General features: G+C 41.6%; 1 protein-coding gene across 2 annotated transcripts; it reads left to right on the top strand.

Moving 5' to 3' along the window:
• The first annotated feature begins 528 nt into the window (after positions 1-528).
• On the top strand, positions 529-21,930 carry pan3 (poly(A) specific ribonuclease subunit PAN3). 2 transcript variants are annotated; one of them, XM_036525534.1, is made up of 18 exons: positions 529-1,150; positions 3,053-3,174; positions 4,152-4,218; positions 4,468-4,538; positions 5,570-5,720; positions 6,827-7,068; positions 10,286-10,390; positions 11,258-11,315; positions 14,625-14,786; positions 15,584-15,700; positions 16,921-17,022; positions 18,303-18,468; positions 18,654-18,741; positions 18,860-18,999; positions 19,256-19,385; positions 20,478-20,542; positions 20,951-21,089; positions 21,305-21,930. In XM_036525534.1, the coding sequence occupies exons 1-18, from the start codon at positions 811-813 to the stop codon at positions 21,443-21,445; spliced, it is 2,406 nt and encodes an 801-aa protein (XP_036381427.1). In that variant the 5' UTR covers positions 529-810; the 3' UTR covers positions 21,446-21,930. The 2 variants fall into 2 exon arrangements, with proteins under 2 accessions (XP_036381427.1, XP_036381426.1); XM_036525533.1 differs by having other exon boundaries at positions 18,300-18,468; positions 21,305-21,928.
• Positions 21,931-23,927: the final 1,997 nt, after the last annotated feature.

Below are 23,927 nucleotides of genomic sequence, written 5' to 3'. Positions count from 1 at the left end.
GGCAATTAAACTCGGAGCACTTCTTCATAGTGGTACTGTAGCGAAAAGCACTGGAGACAGAGAACATGAATTATTTTGCAACGGTTATAGCAGCTATAAGTTATACCTTCATGCAATCAATAAATCTGTCAACGCATTCAGATCGACCCAAATATTTCATGTTGCCTTGATTGCGAACGAACCTTAATGAAGTTCGGTCATACAGACGGCAATGGCGAACTATGCCGTGTACAAACGCACCACACAATGTGACATTTCTTCCTCATTCTGTCCCACCAATTTAAGGATTCATATTTTAATTTACGCTCTCAAGGTATAAAAACCCAAACTGATTTGGTTAGTAGCCGATGTATCGATGGTTAGAGTTCATTTTAACGGCTTTCGAAATCGCACTAACAGGGACGAATATACTTCCTCAATCCACATCTACATCGACTACTACTACACAGTCCTAACTTTCTCAACCGTGCGCCGAGTGCAGTTTTGTTTGGATTGGTGTCGTACCCATAATGCAATGGTGTGCGCTCATGCTAAATGAAGTGGCTCCAAAGGATGAAGACAGACAACACAGTGAGAGAAGGAAACTTAGCTAGCTTACCCAATGTGCATGGATATTGCGGCGGAATTATCGTACAAATACAACGCAAGTGGCTATCGATTCGACAACCAATGTGATTTACATTATTGCAGTTAGCGATCGGTACACTCTTCGCAGTTTTAAAGAACCCGCTCGGTGTATGCTTGGCTCCTCTCTATGTTTGAGTGTCTTCCGGCGGCAGCGGTGGCAGCAGCAGTAGCAGCGGCAGTGCCATGAATAGTGGGCTCCCAGCTTCAGCTGCTCCACTCGGGGGGGTTGGGATTCCCAGCGTCAAGGTGAAGTTCTGTCGGTATTACGCCAAGGACAAGACTTGCTTTTATGGAGACGAGTGTCAGTTCTTGCATGAAGACCCGTCCGTTGCTAGCCTGCCTCTGCATGGTGGCGGAGCCAGCCCTGTCCCTCTCTCCATGGCTGGAGGAGCTGTGGCGGCAGCTGGATACCCTATCGGTGGAACTGCGGTAGCCTGTCCGGGCGGCGGGGGAGCGAGTGTCTCCAAAAAGAACGAGTCTGTAGGGCCTGCAGGCACGGGTCTGGAGGGACAGCTGTTAACCAGTGAGCCAGGTTCACTATTTATCACCCATCGATGCATCAGAGGCCTAGCCAATAGACACCCTGTCTTTTGCAGCGAATTTCCCGCTGTTCTTAGTTGCTGGGTAGCTTGCTAGCTACTTCCATTTTTCGAAATTGAGACCGAGGCTTCTTCGAGGCCTTAATTCCACGCACAACGGGAACTCGTCGAATATTTAGCCATTGGCTAACATTTATTGAAAAATAATGTTTTGTAAAAACACACGACGAAAGATCATGCTACAATAACCCTTCAAGTTGCTACTGATTTCGCTGACCTTTTGGCCAGCCGTAGCTACCTAGCTACTGGCTAGCTATCAACAGGCAAAGGGAAATGGGTTAGCTAGCTATATCTGCATTGTACGTTTATAATGTATGTAGCCAGTTTATTTAGGAAACGAGGTAGATGTTCTGAATGATTATGTGGATATTTCATTTACTTTAATGAATGTTTGGTAGCTAGGTGTTTAGTTCTGAAGAATATCATATTGACTTGCTAAGCGAGTTAACTAACGTTAGATCACTAGCCAGCTAGCTAAGAGTGGCGAGCTACAAACACAACATAGCGTAACATTCTGTAGTTGTTGTTGGCAGTTTGCTTGCCTGCAAGTTAACTGAAAGCTACATAGTTGGATAAATGAGTTTAGGTACAGTGAAGCTATGCGATTATTGCTCTAACATAGACGGTCTGTTAGCTTTAAAATCGTGCTTGTATTTAATTTTGGACACAAAAGTTGTCTACGTCTGTCCCGAGTCGCTCTGTGATTGGCTGACTAGCTAGAGACCGCTTTGACAGAATAGCCCACAGGCTCAGACGCTATTTTGGCAGTTCGCTAGCAATCTTAGAACCCTATCTGAAAAAAACATTGGTCAGTATCTAACATTTTTAGGGATTTTTATTATTCGTGCTTATCAAACCGCATTGTTCAATCACCCTTCTTCTGTAACTATGTGGAGAAATTATACCAGTCACCAGAGTAGCGTAAATATAATGTAATCTTTTCAAAGAACCCGACAGTCTAAATTCGTGAAAAACCTGGTCAGTACCATGGACAGTGCAAATAACTAATGTAAAGATGTTTATTTATCCTTTTAAAAAGGTTCCTATATCGCTTTGTTCGCCATTAATTATAGAATTCCCTGGGGGACACCGAGAACTGTAAAATAAAAAGTTACGCAAATGAGAAACGACACATAACATGGCATTGCATTTTGGTGTGTGTATAGATGTCAAGTGATTTTGCATCATCCCAATTTTAAAACAGTGTTATTCTAGATTACCAGGCAAACTTTATTTTATGAACTAGTTCATTTGTACAGGCTGCCCAGCTGTAATAGCTACTGCCTCACGATTTCTTGCAGGATACTGTACTCTTAATCTGATGATATGTGATTTTGTGGGTATGTTATTATTCTCATGGCTGGAAATTTGAACTCTGTGAGACCAAAAGGTTTTTTAATAGAATTAGACATGTGATGTCATCTGTTGTCATGATTTTGTTAGACAGCACGTGTACAATACAGGAATACAAATAGAATACAGTTATGAGCTATGGTGTTAATTCTGATTTTATTGAAGTAGATTGGAAAATTGCGACCCAACTTTGATCCATAGATGTGAGTTATCTCACTGTATTAGCAGTTCAAGGGCTCACTGCTGCAGTTTAATTTTGTTTGGGGTACAGGGCTCCTTAATTAAGGTTCTCAATGTTTACTGGAAGTATCATAAAGTCAGGGACAGTTCAACGGCTGGTCAATATTGTGGTCAATGTAGTGATCAACTTTGATCACAGTTGTTGTGAGTAGTGGTCATTGTAGAGGTAAATGGTGAGAAAGACCTGGAAACCTGTTCAGAGTGACCAGTAAAACTGCTATTTGTAATTGCAGTCCCAGGAATGGAAGGTGGAGCTCTGACTGACGCCAATCTCACCAACTCCTACTTCAGCAGCAGCTTCATTGGTGTCAATGGGTTTGGGAGCCCCACCGAACCCAAATACTCCATGATGCAGGTAATAATAGTATTTGGAACTCAGATACTCAATGCTGCAAATCCTTATCTAACTCACCTGCAAACCCAAATATATTGATTCTGACTCAGGCAGAAATATTCTGTGTTTCAGGTATGTGTTTTCCATTCACTTTCATGGTACATCTTTTTGAGGGAGATTTGAGAATGTAAAAAAATACTAGTAGTACTACTAAGAGTAATGGGATTTTTAAATATCTGTGTATTTACTGAGACCATGTGAAACAGTAACATTTATAAATTTTTATATGGAGAATAGAATGGTAAGGTCATGGTAATGTCCATTACATCTGTCATTGTTTAGTGTTTTATAACCTATGTTGCAGTTGTTCAGCATTGTTATATTATCTGTGCTGTGACTGTTGTGTAGTGCTTCATTACCTGTCTTGAAATTGTCGGGTAGTATTACCTGTGTGGTTTTTGTGAAGGTCTGTATCTTATTTTTGTGTAGGGTCGTATTACCTGCTTTGCAGCCATTGTGCCTTATTCCTCATACACACATTACAATTTTAGACCTTACTGCTCTTTTCATTGCTCTTCTATCTGTGTTGAAAGTTTCACATTTCTTGGCAAGTTGTATTACATGCATGTTGAAATTGTGCCTCAGCTAAACATCCTAGATAGGACAATTGTGTCAAGTCCTGTAAGTGACAATAATAGCTCTTTATAACTCCATGGAAAGGGTGAGTGGATGTCAAGCAGTCTTGAAGTTTTGGTACATTCCCATACACTGTATGGTTTCACAAGCAGTGAGGGACACCAAACCTAATGGAAAAAAATCACAGTTAAATAGTGAAATGTGCCAGCAAAACTCAATGTGTAGTGTGTGACGTATACTTTTTTGTTTGCTGTAGTTGTGTAGTGTGGTGTTGTCTGTATTGAAAATGTTGTTTAGTATTACATTACTAGTTTTTGGAGGTGTTCTGTAGTGTTGTTAATCGTCTCATTGTTGCTTTGTAGAGAATGGCCAGCAGCAGCAGCTCTCCCAGCCTCCTGAACGATAGTGCCAAGAGCTACACCTCACATGGTAAGAACTGCTCCACACACATGGTCAAGACCAAATGATCCACACTATGAGAAGAGCACAAGACCTGCAGTCACATCAACTTTACACCGACAAGGGTTTCACTTGTGGTCAACACTTGGCTGGTGGTCAGAATGTTTCCATGCATTGTCAGGGCTGCTGCATAAAAATTGACACCAGCACTGTGGTAGTGTGCTCACGTAAATAGCAGCAGTCTTAAATCTGACCACTCTTCCTGTCCCTCTTCTCTAGATGCAGTGAGTTCACCTGCATCAACCCTCTTCAGTGACTTCAGTGCACTAAGCCTAGCACAGAGGAGAAAGGTGAGAGCAAGCCCTACAACTGACACACTGAACTCACCCATATCCACACAGCACTCTGAATGTTCCCACACAGAGACCTAAAAGGATTTGTCCAAAAAATAAGATGTTCAGATCGCCGGAATAATCCCCTTGAACATGTAAATAGTTTGTAGGTATAGTAAACAATTAACTGTTGTAGTCTATGGAAATGTTTCACAGCTGAGATGGTGCAGTGTGGCAAGTCCTTAAAATGAATATGTATGAAATAAGCAATAAAAAAGACGGCATTGGATGCACAGAATTTTGTATTATGAGTAATTGGCATTCAGTGGCAATACACAAGAAGTGAAACCTTCAACTGCCATTTCATTTTGTGACTCCTTGTCAACCACAATAATAACACAGATAAATTGCCTACATACCTTTTGTTTTACATTATTAAGCACATTGCTCTCTTAACACCTAGCTAACAAACGAGTCCTTTTGAAAGGGAGTCAGTCTGACATAAATAATATTGAAATAAGATTTCTGTAAGTTTATATGGACAGAAAGATTTGTATTCCACCAATTTATGCAGGTGTTAGGAAGGTAGTTATTTATAATAAACTGGGGGGGGGGGGGGGGGGGTCTGATTATATTCTTGAAGTCTTCTATCAGAGTAGCTGGTGGCTTGTGTGAAAGGGAGCACTTGAGATCCTCAAACCAGTTGTGTGTATGTACAGTGTATACCCAAAGTCAGCTGCAACAGATAACTGCACTCCATCACTGCAAAGTGCAATTATTTTTTCAGCAGACCACCTAATCCAGAGTGACTTCAGATGGAACTTTGCTGAATGTGTTTGTCTCAGGAAACATGCTGAATTACACAAAGGCAGGTCATCAGTGTCAGCTTGTAGTCCTTTGGGTACAAGTCTGTTTGTAGTGCCTAAGTGACTCCAGCTCTTTATAGAGGAGGATGAGAACAGGGGGAAAGAGAGCGGAGGGGAGGGGATGAAGAGGGAGTCGGAAGAGGACAGTCAGATGAAGTGGCGTTCGCGTGATTCTTTGTTCAGGCTCCGAACCCGACGGCCACCGAGTTTATTCCAAAGGGAACAACAGGGTCACGTGTGGCGTCCATCTCTCAGTCCAGCATGCCCGCCTTCTCCTCCCCTCTCTTCTCCCATCCTGCCCTGGGCAGCTCCACCGCGGCCGCCCTCGCGCCAGGTAAGTCTCCCGGCCTGTGAGTCCCCTTGTACACATGAAAGTTACAAGCCAGGTGAGTTCCGCTGTAGCCATACAGCCATAGGACCACAAGTTCAGACTGCTGATTGCCATGATGTATGGTTAAGGCTTAGCAATTCCCAGAAGGTCTCAGGAATAGACACCCTTAATGCAGAAAATCACTGAAACATAAGCACATGATGCAATTCTGTTGATATCACTTGCCAGACTCTTAAGTTGTTTTCCCTACTTAGAGCTGTAGCTTTAGTTGACTTTAAATTCTGAAAATTTCAATGTCTTTTACCTGAAAAACATTTCAGTGCAATCTCTTCAATAACACCAGTAAGTCCCCCTTTGCTGTTATGGCCAGATTATCCTCAAACAGGGAATATAGTCAAACTCTGTAGCTGGTATTGTAAAGTCATTTTATTGACCTGATTTATTATAAAGTGTTTTGCAGGCATTTAATAAAGCTTGTTGCAGGTTTACAACGCCCATCAGAATCAGTTAAATATAGTGCTATTTCAGCCAAAGGGTTATTTTTCTTATATACAAAAGCACTTACAAGATACTTCTTGCAAAGTCATTTTTGCATTAAGTGCTGTTCAAATGTCAATCCTACCAATCTGAGTATTTAGCAGTAACTCTTTGCACGTACTTGGTGTAGACATTTACTCTTAAGAAAAACAGGATCCTCTTACATTTTTAAGCAGGTTATGGGTTTAGACTTCAAGCTTAAGCCAGATAGGGTGCAGCACAAGTTGTCTCAGTGAGAGAAGTGTATTTATTTATTTATAGAATTTTTGTTGCCCATTTGAGTTGGAAGAAGTTTCCATTTTATTTTTTCCTAAACCTATTATTTATTTATTTTTTTTAATTTTCAGGATGACATGGACATCTTACATTCATGTTATTTATAGTCTCTGTGATAAAACCATACCCTTAATGTCAGATAAATGACCAATGGTTAATGCGCAGTTTAAGATCCAGGAAGATAATTCAACAGCAGTACTGTGTGCAGACAACTGTGATGAGTTGCAGTAAGGTGGTGTTGCCCTCTACTGCCTAGATAGTTATGGAGAAGATTTTTCTATCTCTATTTCCTGCAGGGATGTCCCTCTCAGCTGGGTCTTCACCGCTCCACTCCCCCAAAATCACCCCTCACACTTCTCCAGCCCCACGCCGGCGCAGCCACACCCCTAACCCCAACCCTGCCAGCTACATGGTGCCCACCAGTGCCTCCACCCCACTGGCCGACCCGGGAGCAGCCGCTCATATCATCCAGAAGGAGACTGTGGGTGGGACCACCTACTTCTACACTGACAACACCCCTGCACCAATGGCTGGGATGGTATGTTCCATACAGGAAAATAATAAGACCAGAGGTTACGGTGAAAACTGTTGACTGTGGGGGCTACATTAAAACTTCATGACTCTCAGTGGAGTTTGAATGCTGTGAAAGTGCATAGTTCAGGGTGTTGATGGCATTATGGGTACATGTTCCATGCCATGTATGTACTGAGTTAACCTCTTCATCAGAAAGCTTTTGTATGTAAAACTGTAAAAAATGCATACAGTGAAGTATGGAGGGTGACTTTGTTCAAATTAATGAGAAAAGAAAAGTGTAGCATAGATGTCCATTTCTTTTTCTCTTTTGCATGGGGAAATGCAAAAGAAAGAGAGAGGTAGTGTAAAATAAGTCATTAGAGTGATCCACAGAGGGGAGGTCCACCCAGTTTGTCATGCACAGTCTTGATTCAAGTCCCTGTCAAAAGGAAGCATGCATGCACATGCCAGAACAGGTCAGATGATCCACGCGTTCAGCTGGTTGATGTTTAATTCCAGTCATTGGAGAAGGGAGCCTGTCATTTGCCCTTCCTTCAGAAGCTGGTGACCACGTTCCATTTCCTTTGTCAGAGTGTCCCTCGATAGTCCCTCAAATTTCGCTAAGCAAGGAAATTTGTTTGTATTCCCGGGGGAAACATGGGAATGTTTCTCTTGAGCATGGGGCACACAGTAGGCTCCCTCCACTCTGTTGGGAAGTAGTAGTTCTCAGGACAGGAGTGTAACTGAAGCACATGTAGCCTTGTTCTAATTCTTGAAAGTGGGAATTCAGAATCTTATCAGGACCTGCAGCTTTTTGCACATTCATTTGCCTGAAGTACAGTGTTGTCTGCTCAGAGATGAACCTTGGAGGATTGTGGTTTGCCAGTGTCCAGCCATGTGCAGGGTCACATGATTAACATCTCACATAAGAGAGAAGCACTGAGCAAATTGCATTCTCTTTGTATGTGCACAAACACTGTATGTCCGCACTACACAGTCAATAAAAGGCTCTGAAGAAATTTCTGTGGAGGGAACTTAGTAGTGCACTTAGTATTCACTGGAGAACTGCTGGCATGTCTGGGTATGCTTCAGCTTTCTGGCCAGTATGATTGGATTTCCGCTTCCATGGATAAAGCAGGCTTGTTTTTCTTTGAAAATGAAAGCAAGCAAGTTTCAGAGGTGGTATAGATAGGTTGATCATCCCTTTGATTTGACATTAATATCAATAGTTGGAATTGGAGTATTTCATGTAGCTAGCTAGGTCCATATGTTAATATAAGATTGCATGAGGGTGATTTTATTAAAGTTGCAAATGAGAAAAGTTAAATTGCAGGGCATGATGAGAAGTGAGACCAGAGAAGACCAGAAAAATCAGGACCATTAGAAAAAAGAATAGAAAATGAAATTAATTTTAAATGTTTTTCCTTTCTTCATTTTCATTGTCTGCTTTAGTTTTACATTTCTCTAAACATGTGAGCACAGTTAATGTTGTATGTCCCAATCCATATTTTTTTAAAAAAACCCTGTCCTGTTGACTTAAAAAAAAAAAAAAAGTTCCAAGGGATCCAGAGAGATTTTCTGCTTGATAGCAGTCATTTCAGGATACATTTTGTTTTCAGGTTGGAGTATTTTTGCATGTTATGAATTATACTGCACTGTTGTATTGCCTTTAATGACACTCCTTCCTGCATAATACAGTAGGTCATATTTAACATTATGAGCTCCTGAGCTGAAAGGGTAAAATCGATGTTGATATAAAAATATGAATATTGTTTTGGAAAATAGAAACATTACTCCATTTGGCTAATATAATCAGTGATATAAAAAGCATTAATATGATAAGATTTTGTACATCATTTTCATATGGTACAATTTTGTACGTGAATCTTTGCAAACAATAACTATACCGTAATTATTTATACAAGATAAAATGTAAAGTTATATGTCTCATTGACTCAAAAGGAGGAATGCAGGCTCTGTGGCTTGGAAGGATTTGAGACTGAACAGCAGTACAGCACAGAATTTTGTTGCCACCTGTTGGCAGGTGTACTGAATGCACCATTATCTCGACTTCGAAGATGTATCACCATTCCTCATAACTAGATCAAAGTGACAACTCTACTGATGATGTGCAAGCATTGTTAGTGATGCTCAAAGAACAACCTTTAAAGTCAATGGGGGATTATTACAGAATAAAATATATATATTAGGGGTGGGGGAAAAAAATCGATTCATGATATATCGCCATTTTTTATAGCACGATGCTAAATATCGATACTTCTTCCCTGAATCGATACTTTCTGTGATGTCATATGTGTAATAGTGGCGCTGCACCACTGTATTGCTTTCAGTGACAAATGTGAGCCAAGAGTGGCCGAGAATTCCACCAGGCCTGTAGGGGGTGCTTCTAAACGCTTGGGTTGCTGAATACTTTGACACGAATAAAAATAGTGCCAGAAAAATCGCAATAATCAATACTATCGAATCGCAATACTTGTAGAATCGCAATATATCGGAATCGCTATATGAATTGAATCGGCAGCAAAGTATCGTGATAATATCGTATCGTGACAAACGCATATCGTCTCAGCCCTAATATATATGTATGTATAACAGGTGAGTTGAAGTGTACTTAATGCAGGAATGCAATAAAATATTTACAGCAGTGCATAGTTATCAGAATGTTTTACTTATGTAAAAATAGTAAGGTATAGAGAAACTGTCTTCCTTAAATCCAATTAATATCCCATCTGATATGTAAAAATCCCCAGCTGATAGGTTAATACCGTACTCAACTCTCATCTTTTACAGTTTATCTTCCCGCTCTTTCAGTTGCATAACCTTTAATATCCTGTCCTTTTTGGTTAATGCCCCCCCTGCTCTTTTATTCCTCTCTCTCATTCGGTTGATATGGCCTTACTATGCAGTTAATACTCCCACCCTTTCCAGGTTTTCTCCCTGGCTCCCCCGAGCTATGTGGTATATTCCTTGCTAGGAGGGGATATACTAATAAAACATAATCACAAGCAGATGATTTTTTAAAAATAATTTCAAGAGCTACAATACAAAAAACAAAAGCAGACAATCTAAATTGCATAAACGTACTTAGACATCAGTGACTGATAACTAATTCTCATTGTTACCTTAGTAATGGTCATGTGCGTCTCGGATGTGAAAAATAGGTACCTAATGATCTGTGGGGGTTGGTGAACCAGTATCACTGATGCTAAGTTTTCCTGCAGGTGTTTCCCCCCTATCACATCTACCCCCCCACGGCACCTCACGTGGCGTACATGCAGCCCAAAGCCAACGCTCCATCCTTCTTCATGGCAGATGAGCTCCGACAGGTACCTCATTCTTTTTCTTTCTCGCTTTCGTTTACTGTCACATTCCTCGTTTCTCCATTTTTCTCATCCCGTGAACACTTGAGTGTGATCAAGGGAGGACATGACATTTGGCCATCTGATCTGATGTTTTTAAGCAGCCTGAAAGGTTGTCTCTGTCTCTCTCATCTCAGTCTCAGCAACTTGAGTGTTGCAGTGGCTGTATGATTGTTTATCCTTTTAAATGTTTCTTTTATTTAATATTTGAATTTTATTATTTTTGTAAATGACTATGTTTTGAAGCTTACTGGTTCCAGTGCGGTTTAAGTCTGTAAGCCTCAGAACCTTTCATTAGAAGATGTGCTCACAGGGGAGGGTTGGTTTAGTAGGGATTAGTATTTGTAGTAAATGTGTTCCTTCTTTTTAAATGATACCAGATCTTGTGTGCCTTTTTTGGATCTGAATGTGGAAAAGAAATCATCCTAGTCCAGCTAGTCAAGCCCTTCAGGTGTTATTTGAGCTGTTCCTATGAACCTGCAGACAGAGAAATTTGGTTTAGGAGGACAAGAGTAATTGTAGATGTTCTAAATACCTTATGAAAAGGTACACGGAGTCAAGCGGAAGATAAAATTGAATGTATTTGTTGATTGATGGACAAAGCCTCTGAGAATAACATAATGTTTAAGAATTTTTTTTGTTGTTTTGTCTCTTCCCTTCCTCACCACCTTCCTGTTGTCCTCACATACTCTATGATGTGTTCAGGAACCATCCTGAAGTATTTCTGTATTTCAGCTCAACCACCATCCCTTATTCCTCTCTGTCTTTGTGTTGACTGATGCCTGTCTCTAATTGGCTGATAATGGCTGTGACGTCATTCTCATCATTCCACAGGAGCTGATCAACAGGCATCTAATTACAATGGCACAAATCGACCAGACAGAAAACCCCGGTAAAAAAAATAAGTTCTGTTATTGATTTAAATTTTTTATTGGTTGGCACCAGGGATATATAACATGCACACTTAGATGCTTGACTTTGACAGTGCGCAGACATGACCAGCGTTTAGATTCACAGCTTGAGACTTGTGCTTGTTTATACTAGTCAGCAAAAGCAGGCATACAAGAAAACAGTCAATGAATCACAGTTGTGAGAAAAGTTTGCAAACCTGCAATTACTCACATTTCTGCATTAATTACTCCTAAAATGTGGTTCGTTCTTCATCTCAGTCGCAATAATGGATAAACACAATCTGATTAAACAAATAACACAAAAAATTGTGCTTTTTCATGTCATCATTGAACACTTTGTGTAAACATTCACAGTCTAGCCTGGGAAAAGTATGTGAACCTTTACATTTAGTAACTGACAGAACTTCCTTTAGCAACAGTAACCTAACTGAATGTTTCCTGCTGATTAGGCCTTCACAACAGTTATGAGGTATTTTGGACCATTCGTCTTTACAGAACCGTTTGAGTTCATTGATATTTTTGGGATGCCTTGCATGAATGGCTCGCTTCAGGTCATGCCACAGCATTTCAATAGGTTTAAGGTCAGGACTCTGACTTGGCCATTCTAAAATGCAAATTTTGCTCGGTTCAACCCATTCTGTTGTAGATTTACTTATGCGTTTAGGCTCAATGTCGTGCTGCATGACCCAGCTTAGTTACCTTAATATTCTCCTGAAGAATTTCCGGATACAATTTAGAATACATTGTTCCTTCAATGATTGCAAGCTGTCCAGGCCCTGAGGCAGCAAAGCAGCCCCAAACCATGATGCTCCCTCCACCATGCTTTATGGTTGGGATGCGATTCTGGCGTTGGTATGGTGTTTTCTTTCCTCCAAACGAAGTGTTATGTCTTTTGGTTCATTTGTTCACAGAACATTGTCCCAGTAGCATTGTGGAACACCCAGGTAGTCTTTGGCTAACTTGAGATTGGCGGCAGTGATTTTTGGAGAGCAGTGGTTTCCTCTGTAGTATTCTCTTGTGAACTCCTCTCTTGTTCAGTGTTTTTCTTATGGTGAACTCATAAATGCAGCTGTTAGCAAGCTCAAGTGATGCGTGCAGATCCTTAGCTGTTACCCTAGGGTTCTTTGTCACCTCTTTGAGCATTGTACCGTGTGCCCTTGCAGTGATCTTTGCAGGTTGCCCACTCCTAAGGAATACTGAATTTCCTCCATTTGTGTCTGACTGATTTTGGATTGGTGGGGACCCAAGTCTTTAGAAATGCTTTTGTAGCCATTTTGAGACTCAACAATTCTTCCTCTGAGGTCCTCTGAAATCTTTTTTGATAAGGGCATGTTTCAGTTCAACAGATCTCTGTTGTGAAAAGCAGAATTTGTTGGTAGCCAAACTTTGTAGAGTTTTTTATAGGGCAGGGCACCTCTAACCCACAACTTAATGTCATCTCATTTATTGGAATGCCTGACTCCATTACCTTTTTGCGTAGAAGTCATTATCCTAGAGGTTAATATACTTTCCCAGCCTAGACTGTTGTTGTTTAAACCTTGTGTTCAATGAAGACATGAAATTGTACAGTGATTTGTGTGTGATTTGTTTAAACAAGTAACGTTTATGTATTATTATCACTTAGATGAACACCAGACCACACTTTATGAGAAGTTAATGCAGGAATGCAGGTAATTCCAAAGCGTCCACAAACTTTTTCTCACAGCTGTGCATGACAGCTTTGAGTCTGACTTCTAAATTTATTTGGCCTATGAGCCAATTACGTGCTCTCCAGCTTTAATACTCCATTTCATAAATGCGTATGTCAAAAGTTTAATCTCAGAGACACTTTCAAACGCTTTCCCATCAAACATTTTGGCTCCAATATCAAATCCCACAAATGTCCCTCTTCCTCCAGCTTCAGGATGCCGTGAGATGACAGCTTGAATAGGAGGCTTGACTTTGTCAGTTCACAGACTGAGCATTATGTGTCAACTGTTAATCTTTGATTTAAGTAAAATAAGGGGGGCCAACTAGTATTAGGCTGAGTACCACCAATAAAATGCTTTATGATAACTATTTCACAAAGATGCATTGTTGACTCAAAATGGTAAACTTATTTGAGCTGGGTGCCACTGAACCATTTTATTTACTGGTAAAAGATATCTGATGTTGTACATTTGCATGTGTGTAAAGCAGCTCAAAATTTGTGCGCAGATGGGGAGCTGGCTTTCTGATAGGGTAGAAACATTTTTTTTTTGTTTTGGAACACTGATATGGAATCTTTACGTAGTCATTTTATATTCATTCTCTGTTTAAGCGGATAACATTATCACAGATCTCAGTGCATGCCTTTATCAGTAGCCGACCATATATGCAAGTGTTATGAATAAATGATTTACAAAGCCAAAGTAAAAGAAGAACTTTGGAGACATTCCAGAAGATAGGTATATTACTAATATATGTGAAAAATTTGAAAGCACTGAACTGTATAATTATAGAACAATTTAAAATGAATTGCATGGAAGAATTGAGTCTTGGCTGAGGTGTTATTCCTGCAGAATAATGTAAGAGGGGATAGTCTGTATGTATTGCAGATCATGCTGAACAAATCCCCAGGATTTTTTTTAAGTAGTTGCAAAAGTAGGGAGAGGTACAGGTTTGTAGTTACTGAGATAATACTAGACTAAAAACTCAGCTATACAGAACACACCTGGATGCTCTGTTCTATGACCCCCCAATGCTACTACGAAGTAGCAGCTGTAAATAATTGCAATTTAAACGTAGGGGCACCTCAGGCATTTGCAGTGGCATTAGCTTACTTTGCAGACGTGTTATGACAGTACAAACCTGTAGCGTTTGGTTGGTTGTTCAGTCTAATCTTCATGTTCTGTGGGAATAGTTTACGGTTATATGTCCTTCAACAGCACTTAATCCATTGTGGCAGTATTTCCCCCCCAGTGGCACTACATTTCAAGCATGGCACTAATGTTTTAGTATCTATGTAGCTAATTGCCTGGCCTCTTGAATGCACTTTTGTAAGCCGCTCTGGATAACAACGTCTGCCAGAGTGTAAATACAATACAGGTAGATACCAATACAATCCAAAAAGAGGAAGATAACTGCAAAAAGGAAATTTAAGTCTGCCAAATGTGTGGCTGTTCACATGTGCAAGACTGATGTGATGTAAGGCAAGAACACTGTATGGGTGGGCAAAAGGTTTGAGTGTGCACATTGTGTGTAAGAGGTGGGTGTGGTAAATTCAATGTGCTAGGATCTGGGTGTTGTTCTGAAGCGGTTTTGTCTTACAGGTGTCCCCGCGGAAGTGGACAGCTATCACAGCCTCTTCCCCCTCGAGCCCCTGCCCCCACCTAATCGCTTGCAGAAAACTGGCAACTTCAGTTACATCACTTCCTGTTACAAAGCCGTCAACAGCAAAGACGACCTGCCCTACTGTCTGAGGAGGATACATGGTGAGAGAGACACACACACACACACACTCACTCATGCACAGACACTAAGTAGATACGCAGTGCTCTACTTTTCTGCTATAGGCTAGAATTCAAAATTGATTAATTTGTGTCCACTGTGTGCACATATTTGTGCTGAGTGTTGCCAACAGCTGCAGCCAGAGGACTCATTTCATATTTTTGTTTCATTGGACGTCAGACGAACATCTGCACTGGCTCCCTTGGGGATAAGTTAGGGTAATAGGATTTGAGGAGACAGAAGGAATTCTAGATTAGTTTTCTCTTCACTACTAAATAGGTACAATGCATTTATTGTTTGTTGTACTTTTTTGAGATGACTTCATAAACCTACTTTGAAGCCACAAAATATACAAATCATTTAGTGGATAATTTAATAATGGATGGAAAATTGCTCAAGCAGTCCAAGGGCAATTGAGGAGAAATGTCCTCTCCTGCCTGGTATTACCAGATTATGTACCCAGTTGTAAATTTCCAAAGTGATATACTTTATGATGATCATTTTTAAGTTTAAAGTCATATTCACAAATAAGGAGTTTTATTACAGAATACACAGCAATGTCTAGCCTCTCTAGTGACCACTTGTTACGTCCGAGATATACATCACATCTGCAGACTTAACATCAGCAGTATTAAAAATTCTGGGTATGTAGTGTGAATTGACTGTGGGTTCTGTGGTGCTCGATTTGAATTGTGTGTTCAGGAAACAGAGGCCCGTGTTTTTTTTTTTTTTTGTTTGTTTTTTTTGACTCTCAGTGTGTGTTGTTTCTCTTTATGTTTAGGTTTCAGATTGTTGAACACCAAGTGTATGATGTTGGTGGACATGTGGAAGAAGATCCAGCATTCCAATGCTGTGACACTGCGAGAAGTCTTTACCACCAAGGCTTTTGGAGACCACTGTGAGTGTGTGTGTACGTGCACGTCTGTGTGTGTCTGTGTGTGAGTGACAGAGTGTGAGGGATAGATAGGGTGGGGGGATTCAGAATCATTCTGTATCGAAGGTATTAATAGTACAGTAATTGTTAATACTGTAGTACACGTGCAATAATACAGCTCTGTATTATGTGGGAGGATGTCCACTCACCTGAGCCTGGCACAGGTGCACCAACCCCACAAAAGCACCACATACATCTCTGCATAGCAGTGTGAATTGACTCGCACTGTTTACTGCCAGAAAATCATTTTTAAAAAGACATGCTATACATTTAAATTACTAATAAAGCTCATTTTTTTTTTCCAAATTTTTGCAGCTGTACCTAAGCACAGAGTGGGCTGTAATCTGAGAACATAGTAAGACATTTTTGGTGGGAACTGTTAGTGTAGGCATTTGTATGGGGGACTGCTACCAACAATGTGTAATACAGACATTATCATAGCTCAGATGCCTTTGACTGGAAGATAATAAGCTGCAGCTCATGAATCTACGGTAAACCTAGATAACTACAGTGCATGCAACCACCATCTGAAATTAAAAAATGGAATCTTATGATTGTGCTTGTGGTTCATGATGATGGTAACACAATAACTAGACAAGAAGTGGCATCGCAGCCCTGATATTTTGCCAGCCCTGTTATATTTTATACATTACAGCTATAGCTATAGTCCAGAGCCATGCTGCAATTGCACACAATTTGCAAGATTATGCTGAAACTAATTACATTCACAAAAAGCGTATGAAATTCTGATTATGATTGTATAACAATATGAAACATATGAAAGCTTTCTCGATAAATGCCTTTTCGAGTTTATCACGCCAGTCCTATTATGTAGGTTTTTTTTCTCGTTTCAATTTGCTACAGTATTTCCCGTTCCAATTGGCTCCTCTCATCCTTCACCCTTTTTAGTTATTGTTAGCAATCTAGCTCACCACCTGCCTTATGCCCACACTGTCAAAGCAACTGAAGCAGCAGTGAAGACTGCAAAGAGAACTTTGACTCAAAAACAGATAGTGAGGAGGTTTGTGTGAGTGAGTATGCAGGAGAGTGTGTTAGTGAGCTTGAAAGAGATTGATGTTGCATTTGAGGGGAAAACGTAGAAATGTTTTTATTTAGTTCATTCCGTGCCAGAAAAATCTTATGTCAGAATGTTTTCTGGTAAAAATGCTCTGTCTCTTTGCCAGCTTTGGTGTTTTCCTATGACTTCCACGCGGGGGCGGAGACTATGTTCACCCGCCACTTCAACGACCCGACTGCTGACTCATACTTCACCAAGAGGAAATGGGGTGAGTTCGGCTGTGGCTCTGGCGATTTTAAAACTGTCTGTGCATTGTGGTCTGGAATAAAAATGCATCGGTGCATTGGTACATTAATGACAATGTTCATATTTTGTGCATCGGTGGTTTTTAAAATTAGATGCCAGAACGGATGGATGCGTTTCTCCCAGCCCTAGGGGAAAGTCACATCTAGATATCAACTGTTAAGGCTGTGTCCTGCATTCATTCATGAATAACTTGCTTCATGAATAACAGACTGAGCAGTCACCCCCCCCCGTTCTGCACTTGCCTTCAGACGGTATGCATTTGGAGGCACACGTACAGTTGTGAGATTTGTAGCCCGCTCTTCCTCTTTTTTTTTAAACATAATTTTGACATTGAAGTATGGAAACTTTGCTCTTCTATAACCATTTCCCCACGCAGGCAACCCCCATCTCTTTATTAGTATTCATCCAGGGAAACCTAAAGAGCGTAAAACATCCAAGTGCAGAGTGCGAATAAGACTGTGCCCTCCGAGATAAAGTCTGTGATGGTGCAGTTGAAAAACACTGTCTCTGCCCACACACAAGGTCATCAGTTTGAATTCAGCCCATCAGCTGAAAAAGCTTATGATCTCTGACTTATGAAGACCAATGAAGAACCATTAAAACAACATACGGCAGCATGATGACTGGATAGGAAGTGGTGCTGGATGAAAGCAGCCGCGCGTGAACCCGCAGCGCTTACTGCATAACGCAGCCTGCGTTCTGTGTGAAATACTCTACGTGCAAGGCATTGTCTATTCTGCACAAACAAAGAAGATGATTGTTTATGGTCCGTTCATTCAAGCTATCTTGCTGAGTTTTGCTTAATTTTTAAGGAGCATTATGTTCTGCAGTGTTTGGAATCTTATTCTTTGTGTAGGTGGGTGATAGGTGGACCCCGTGGCAGGTCAGGAGGGGTGACAACACAGGTGACATTCAATACAGCTTTTAATTTGCAAAAGATGATTCTCTCATAGAACAGGACTATGGGTCATTTTACTCGGTTTCTCACAAAAAGAACACTACGTTGTCTAATCTTTTTTGTTGGTGTAGTCAGCGTTGTGATACTGAAAGGGTCCAAGGCACAGCCAATCGCAGGACAGTCTGGTGGTTTGCTACATGGTATAGCAGGGCATTGTCACCGTGAGAGGGAGAGATGTGAACTCAGGATGGCAGCAGTGGGGTTATGCTGGTTTGTTACTGTCTGAGAAAGTGAGACTGAGAGGTGTTACGGCTAGGTGATGGTGCCTGCTGTGTTTCCAGCAGGCCAGCCGGATCCGCCCCCTCCCCGCCAGCACGCCGGCCTGCTGCCCGAATCTCTGATCTGGGCTTACATCGTCCAGCTGAGCTCTGCCCTGCGCACCATCCACACTGCTGGCCTCGCTTGCAGGGTTATGGACCCCAGCAAGATCCTCATCACTGGCAAGACCAGGTACACGTGGGCGTGCACACATACACAAAATGAAGTTTTTGTTAAAAATCAAAAAAGTAGTAGTGTTGGTGTACTAAAGTTACTAATGTGGTGTAGTGTGCGTAGCTACACAAGCCAAGATAAATAACATCCTCCCTTTTGAAGCAAAGAACCAACACGTGTTCTGTGTGCTGTCACCTGTGCAGGTTACGGGTTAACTGTGTTGGAGTCTTTGACGTGTTAACATTTGACAGCAGCCAGGCAAACCCCCTGGCTCTCATGGCACAGTACCAGGTAAAACATTGCTTGGATGTGGTTTGCATCTGAATTACAGTATGTGTTAGTGTTCATGTGTGTTCAGAAGTTGCAGAATTATAGGATTTGTGAAGTGCTCTCCTTTTCTCTGTGGCAGCAAGCGGATCTCATCTCCTTGGGCAAGGTGGTGCTGGCCTTAGCGTGTAATTCACTGGCTGGGATTCAGAGGGAGAACCTGCAGAAAGCTATGGAGCTGGTGTCAATCAACTACTCCTCCGATCTCAAGAACCTCATCCTGTAAGACCCTGGGTTCCTCCCCAGGCGTTCCACTTCAGTCTCCCCCAGTGACACCATGTTCTCTTCGCGAATTCTTTCTGTAAATCTCTTGGTTCCTCTCCAGTCTCCTTGTAATACCACATGTACAGGATAGTCTAAATTTACAATACATCACATGCTTAGCCGATGTTAAGATGTGTTACTACTCCTGCACACTCACACACACATGGACATACGTGGAGACACACACACTCGCTAACAGCTCATGATCCCATAGGTATCTCCTGACAGAGCAGAGTCGGATGCGCAGTGTCAATGACATCATGCCCATGATCGGTGCCCGGTTCTACACCCAGCTGGATGCTTCACAGATGAGAAATGATGTCATAGAGGAAGACTTGGCCAAGGTACAGGGGCCTGCGTTCTGACCTATTGTAGCCATGCCTCACACAGGCACTCCTACTGTAGTATCAACAGCAGACCTGCCCGGCGCTTACAGGGAGTTTTCTTTCATGATCTCTGATCTCTGCTGGTTTGGGTCCATTCTCGGTTAAGGGCATGCAGTAGTTGGGGCTTCCGAGTAACTGAGGTGGTTAAAGTCTGAGTCCAGCCTTGTTATGAGCCAATGGTGGTAAAATTAATGGGCTCGTTCCACAGGGTTAGGGGTGTGTGTCTCAGAAGGGTCCCCTCATCCTGCTGCTGTTCAGCAGTCTGCAACGTGTCAGGCATCTGAGTCACTCTGCTGACATCAGGGAGATATTCTGAGCGCATAAAAATGGTCATTTAGGTTTTTCCTCTGCATACATTTCAAATACAAATGTTGCAAGTAATCGTAGTGAGATAAAAACAAATTAACTATATTATTTCTTTAAAACAAGCACATTTCTTATTTCTTAAAAATGGACTGCTGGGAGTGTTTGTGCTTTAATATGATGCCAATATGTACATCTTTCAGAGAGTGAGAATCTTAAAAATATGAATCAACTATTTTCACTGAATAAACATTCCCAAAACTGCACCCTTTAAACCTAGAACCCAAGCACCCTGTTTTAGTGAGTTGGTTAGATACTAAACCTCACTGGAAAAACTGCTCTTCTACACTGTCATGAATCATGTAGATTCTTATTGTGAATGCATCACAGTACAGTTCTAGACAATACAGTCATCGCTATACACAATCTATATATCAATAATATTTTTAAAAAATTGTTTTGCAGTTATTCAGATTTCTAGTGTCTGTGATCAGAGTGCTACCCTCTGAAAAGAAGCAGCTTTTTTCAAAAGTAACATGAAAATCACTAGCTGATAGCAAGACTGTCATGCGGTTTTGACTGAACTTGGAGGGTCAGGCCTAAACTTACAGGATATGGTTTGGAACGCTGAACCGTGCATGCAAGTACTTGCTGTGTCCTGTGAAACATGCATTTTTGAACCGAGACCTTAAAAGGAAATCTCAGTTTGTCCGGTGCCTTGTGGTCAACTGCCTTTTCCTGTTGTAGGAGGTGCAAAATGGACGCCTTTTCCGGCTACTGGCCAAACTGGGAACGATCAACGAGAGACCAGAGTAAGACCAGGGTCCTTCTCTCCATTGCAGCCTAACTGAACAAACCATTTTCGTACCATAATAGATTGTCTCATAAAGCACTGGCCATTAAATAGTGAATATTATTTGGTGGTTTAGGCTACAAGTTACACCTTATGTTGCATTATTGTGTCTTATTTAAATACCATAAGGCATGGTACCAGCTTTCAATTGTAGACATAACTTTTTCCTTCTTAGATTAAGGGTATCAGAGCGCTTGGTTGAAAATAGACTGTAAAAAAATTTATTTCAAGTGCTCCATTTTGGAGTTTGTACAACGGTGGGATACCTGTGCTGTGAGACAGCTGTAAGGTATGTGGGTTATGATGGTGGTTTAAAATGAGTGCCCTCTAAAAGCTACCCCCTCTAATGACTGAGCTTGTGTCACAGGTTTCAGAAGGATCCCACTTGGTCAGAGACAGGAGACCGCTACCTGCTGAAGCTCTTTAGAGATCACCTGTTCCACCAGGTGACTGATGCAGGGACGCCCTGGATCGACCTCAGCCACATTGTCTCCTGTCTCAACAAAGTGAGCTCTTTTTCTCTCTTTCTGTCTTAGCTTGTAATTCTGTAATGACTATGTATATGATGTCATGCTCTTTGTAATTGTTTTCTTTGACACTGAGACTGAGTCCTGGGTGTGTGCCTCAGCTGACTAATGACCTTTCTGTCTTTCTCTGTTCACATCTGTCCTTCTGTGCCTCTCTGGTCATGTACTTCTGTTCCTGTGCTGTGTGCGCATAGCTGGATGCGGGTGTACCAGAGAAGATCAGCCTGGTGTCTCGGGATGAGAAGAGCATCCTGGTGGTGACCTACTCTGACCTGAAGCGCTGCTTTGACAGCACCTTCCAGGAGCTGCTTGCTGCCGCCAACGGTCAGCTGTAGCTTTCGGCCCGTGGTCATCTGTAGCCTTAGTCAATGGTCAGCTGTAGCCTCGGTCAGCTGTCAGCTGTGGATATGGATGCAGAGTTTGGGGCCAGGACGCACTGAGGACTAGAACCGGAGCAGGCTACACTGCAGCTGACAGACTGAGGTCCAGAGGCCAGGTAGCCAGAAGGGGAAGTGCTGCACCACAGCCTAGTACACTCTTTCTGGAGAGAGTCCTTCTCCAGACCTCTTTTTTCAAAGTTTCAAAATGTTGACCCTAGAGCATCAGTACTGGACACAAGGGGCTGTGATGATCTTTTTGGATTCGGGGAACAAAACCAGATGTTTCACTTTTCCTGCTTTTTATTTTTTTATTTGGGGTTTTATATTCCTGTGGTTGATGCACTGAATTTTATTTTATTTTTAAAAGTCTTTTGTGTGTGGTCTTCAGAGTGCAGGAGAAAGCTGGCTCTTTCATAGTCCTTCTTCCTATTGAAGAGCAGAGACATGGTCTTTCTTCCTATTGGAGAGCAGAGACATGGTCTTTCTTCCTGTTGGAGAACATAGAAATGGTCTTCCAAATGCTGTGGAGAGACCTGTTCTTTTTTTCTGATGGAGTGGAGACACATAGTCTTTCTGCCTAATAGAGTGGGGAGGCATGATCTGTCTTCATATTGGAGTGGAGAGATGTAGTCTCTCTACTTTTTGGAGAATGCAGACATGATCTTTCTTCCTATTGGAGTGGACTGACATGGTCTTTCTTCCTATTGGAGAGCAGAGATATGATCTTTCTTCCTGTTGGACAGGATGTGGTCACCTGAAGTGGCCACTCTGTATCGTCTCCAAGGGTTTGACCATAATGAACTGAAGCCCTCTGCTGCATTTTTGACTAAATCAAAGTTGGACTATCAGGGAGGATTGGCCCTGTGAGTAAGAAGGTTCACTCCCTCCACCATGCCTCTGTCTTCAACCCACTCAGAGTCAGTGTTTCTTCCCTATGTCCCACCTTCTCTCCGGTTTCAGAATTGGCCTGGCGTGAGGGTGGAGTATTGATCCACCTGTGTGTAGGAGCACTCGTGTGACAGAGGTATGCATAATGCAATGCATCTCCCCTCAGTATGTAAGTAATTCTTCTGCCTTTGGTCTCGGTTGGATTTTGGTGGCACTGATGTCAGTCTTTGGAAAATTCCCTTGAACTGCTGCAGTTTTTTTCTCTGGACATAAATCCTTTCTATCCAGGATGGGTTCCAAACTCCTTTTGAAACCAGAATAAGCCAAGCTGGCTTAAGTTATCTTCTGTCTTTTTGTATGTTTTTGAGAATTCAGACCTATGTGATTTTATAGAAAAAGGAACATTGGGATTTCTTCCCAGCGACCATGCACATAGGCATGATGGGACACAGATGGCCACCTTCCAGCTATATCCTGTGGACTATTTATTTTGTGTCAGTTTAAAAATACTCACAGCTGCAGATGATGTGCTTTTAAGTGTCTCTTTAATGACCTGGGCCAGGTGGCTGGCATCTCCTAAGGTGACAGACAGCTGTGCTGACCCAATGAGCCCAGCTGTATTCTGAACAGAAAGAAATTCTTAAGTGTGATTTGGCCCCACATAATGCTGTAAAGTGGAGAAGCATGGCTGTGTTTGCCGAGTGGACGTCCTGGATTGCTGGCTGGCCCGGGTTCGATTCTGATCCCAGGAGGAGCAATGGAGGAACAGGTGGTTTGAATCATGCATTTTGTCTTTTTTTCAGTAAATGACCAGATCTTGTCTCTCACAGAAACACAGACATACAAACATATACACATACACACACACACACACACACACACACACACACAAACACCCACACACACCCACCATATTTGTGCCACCGACCCCCAAAATTGTATCATGACCCTACTGTGTTCGTCTCAGATTTTGCAATATTTGTGTGTACAGCAGTATTTTAATAAAGAATACAAACACTTCACTTGATTTCCAGTCATTTGTGGGTGTCTTTTATAGCATAGCTATAAATACAGGATCATGTATTGGTTGCAAAGGTTGCAGATTTCACTCCGATGTCAGGCGCTGCTATTGTACTCTTAAGCAAGTTACTTGACATGAATTGCTTTGGTAGATGTCCAGCTGTAAATGGCTGATAAGTTGTGTAGCCTTCTCTCCATGTAGGATGGTGAATTGAAGACATTTTGGGGCTTTCTGTGCTGTGTTGCTATGCAAAAATGCAGGAAATTCTCTGCTCTGGTAGCAGTTACAGCATAATTTTTTTTTAAACAAACTACCTCCCCCCCTTCACACATGGTGTCTCTCACCACTGTTGTTGTTAACCCAATGTCCTTATCTGGGTTGATTTACAGACTGTTAGACAATAGAGAAGTAGAATCCCATGGAGAATTCACTGTGGTATGTTCAAAGCCAAAAATATTTTAACCAAATAAACAATTAATAGAAATTACTGCATGCAAGTGTAATACAGTATAATACAGTATAATGCAC

The sequence above is a fragment of the Megalops cyprinoides genome, chromosome 3 (genome assembly GCF_013368585.1).
Source record: "Megalops cyprinoides isolate fMegCyp1 chromosome 3, fMegCyp1.pri, whole genome shotgun sequence".
Lineage (NCBI taxonomy): Eukaryota > Metazoa > Chordata > Actinopteri > Elopiformes > Megalopidae > Megalops > Megalops cyprinoides.
Note: the sequence above shows the minus strand (reverse complement) of the source record. Positions and strands in the feature narration are given on the sequence as shown.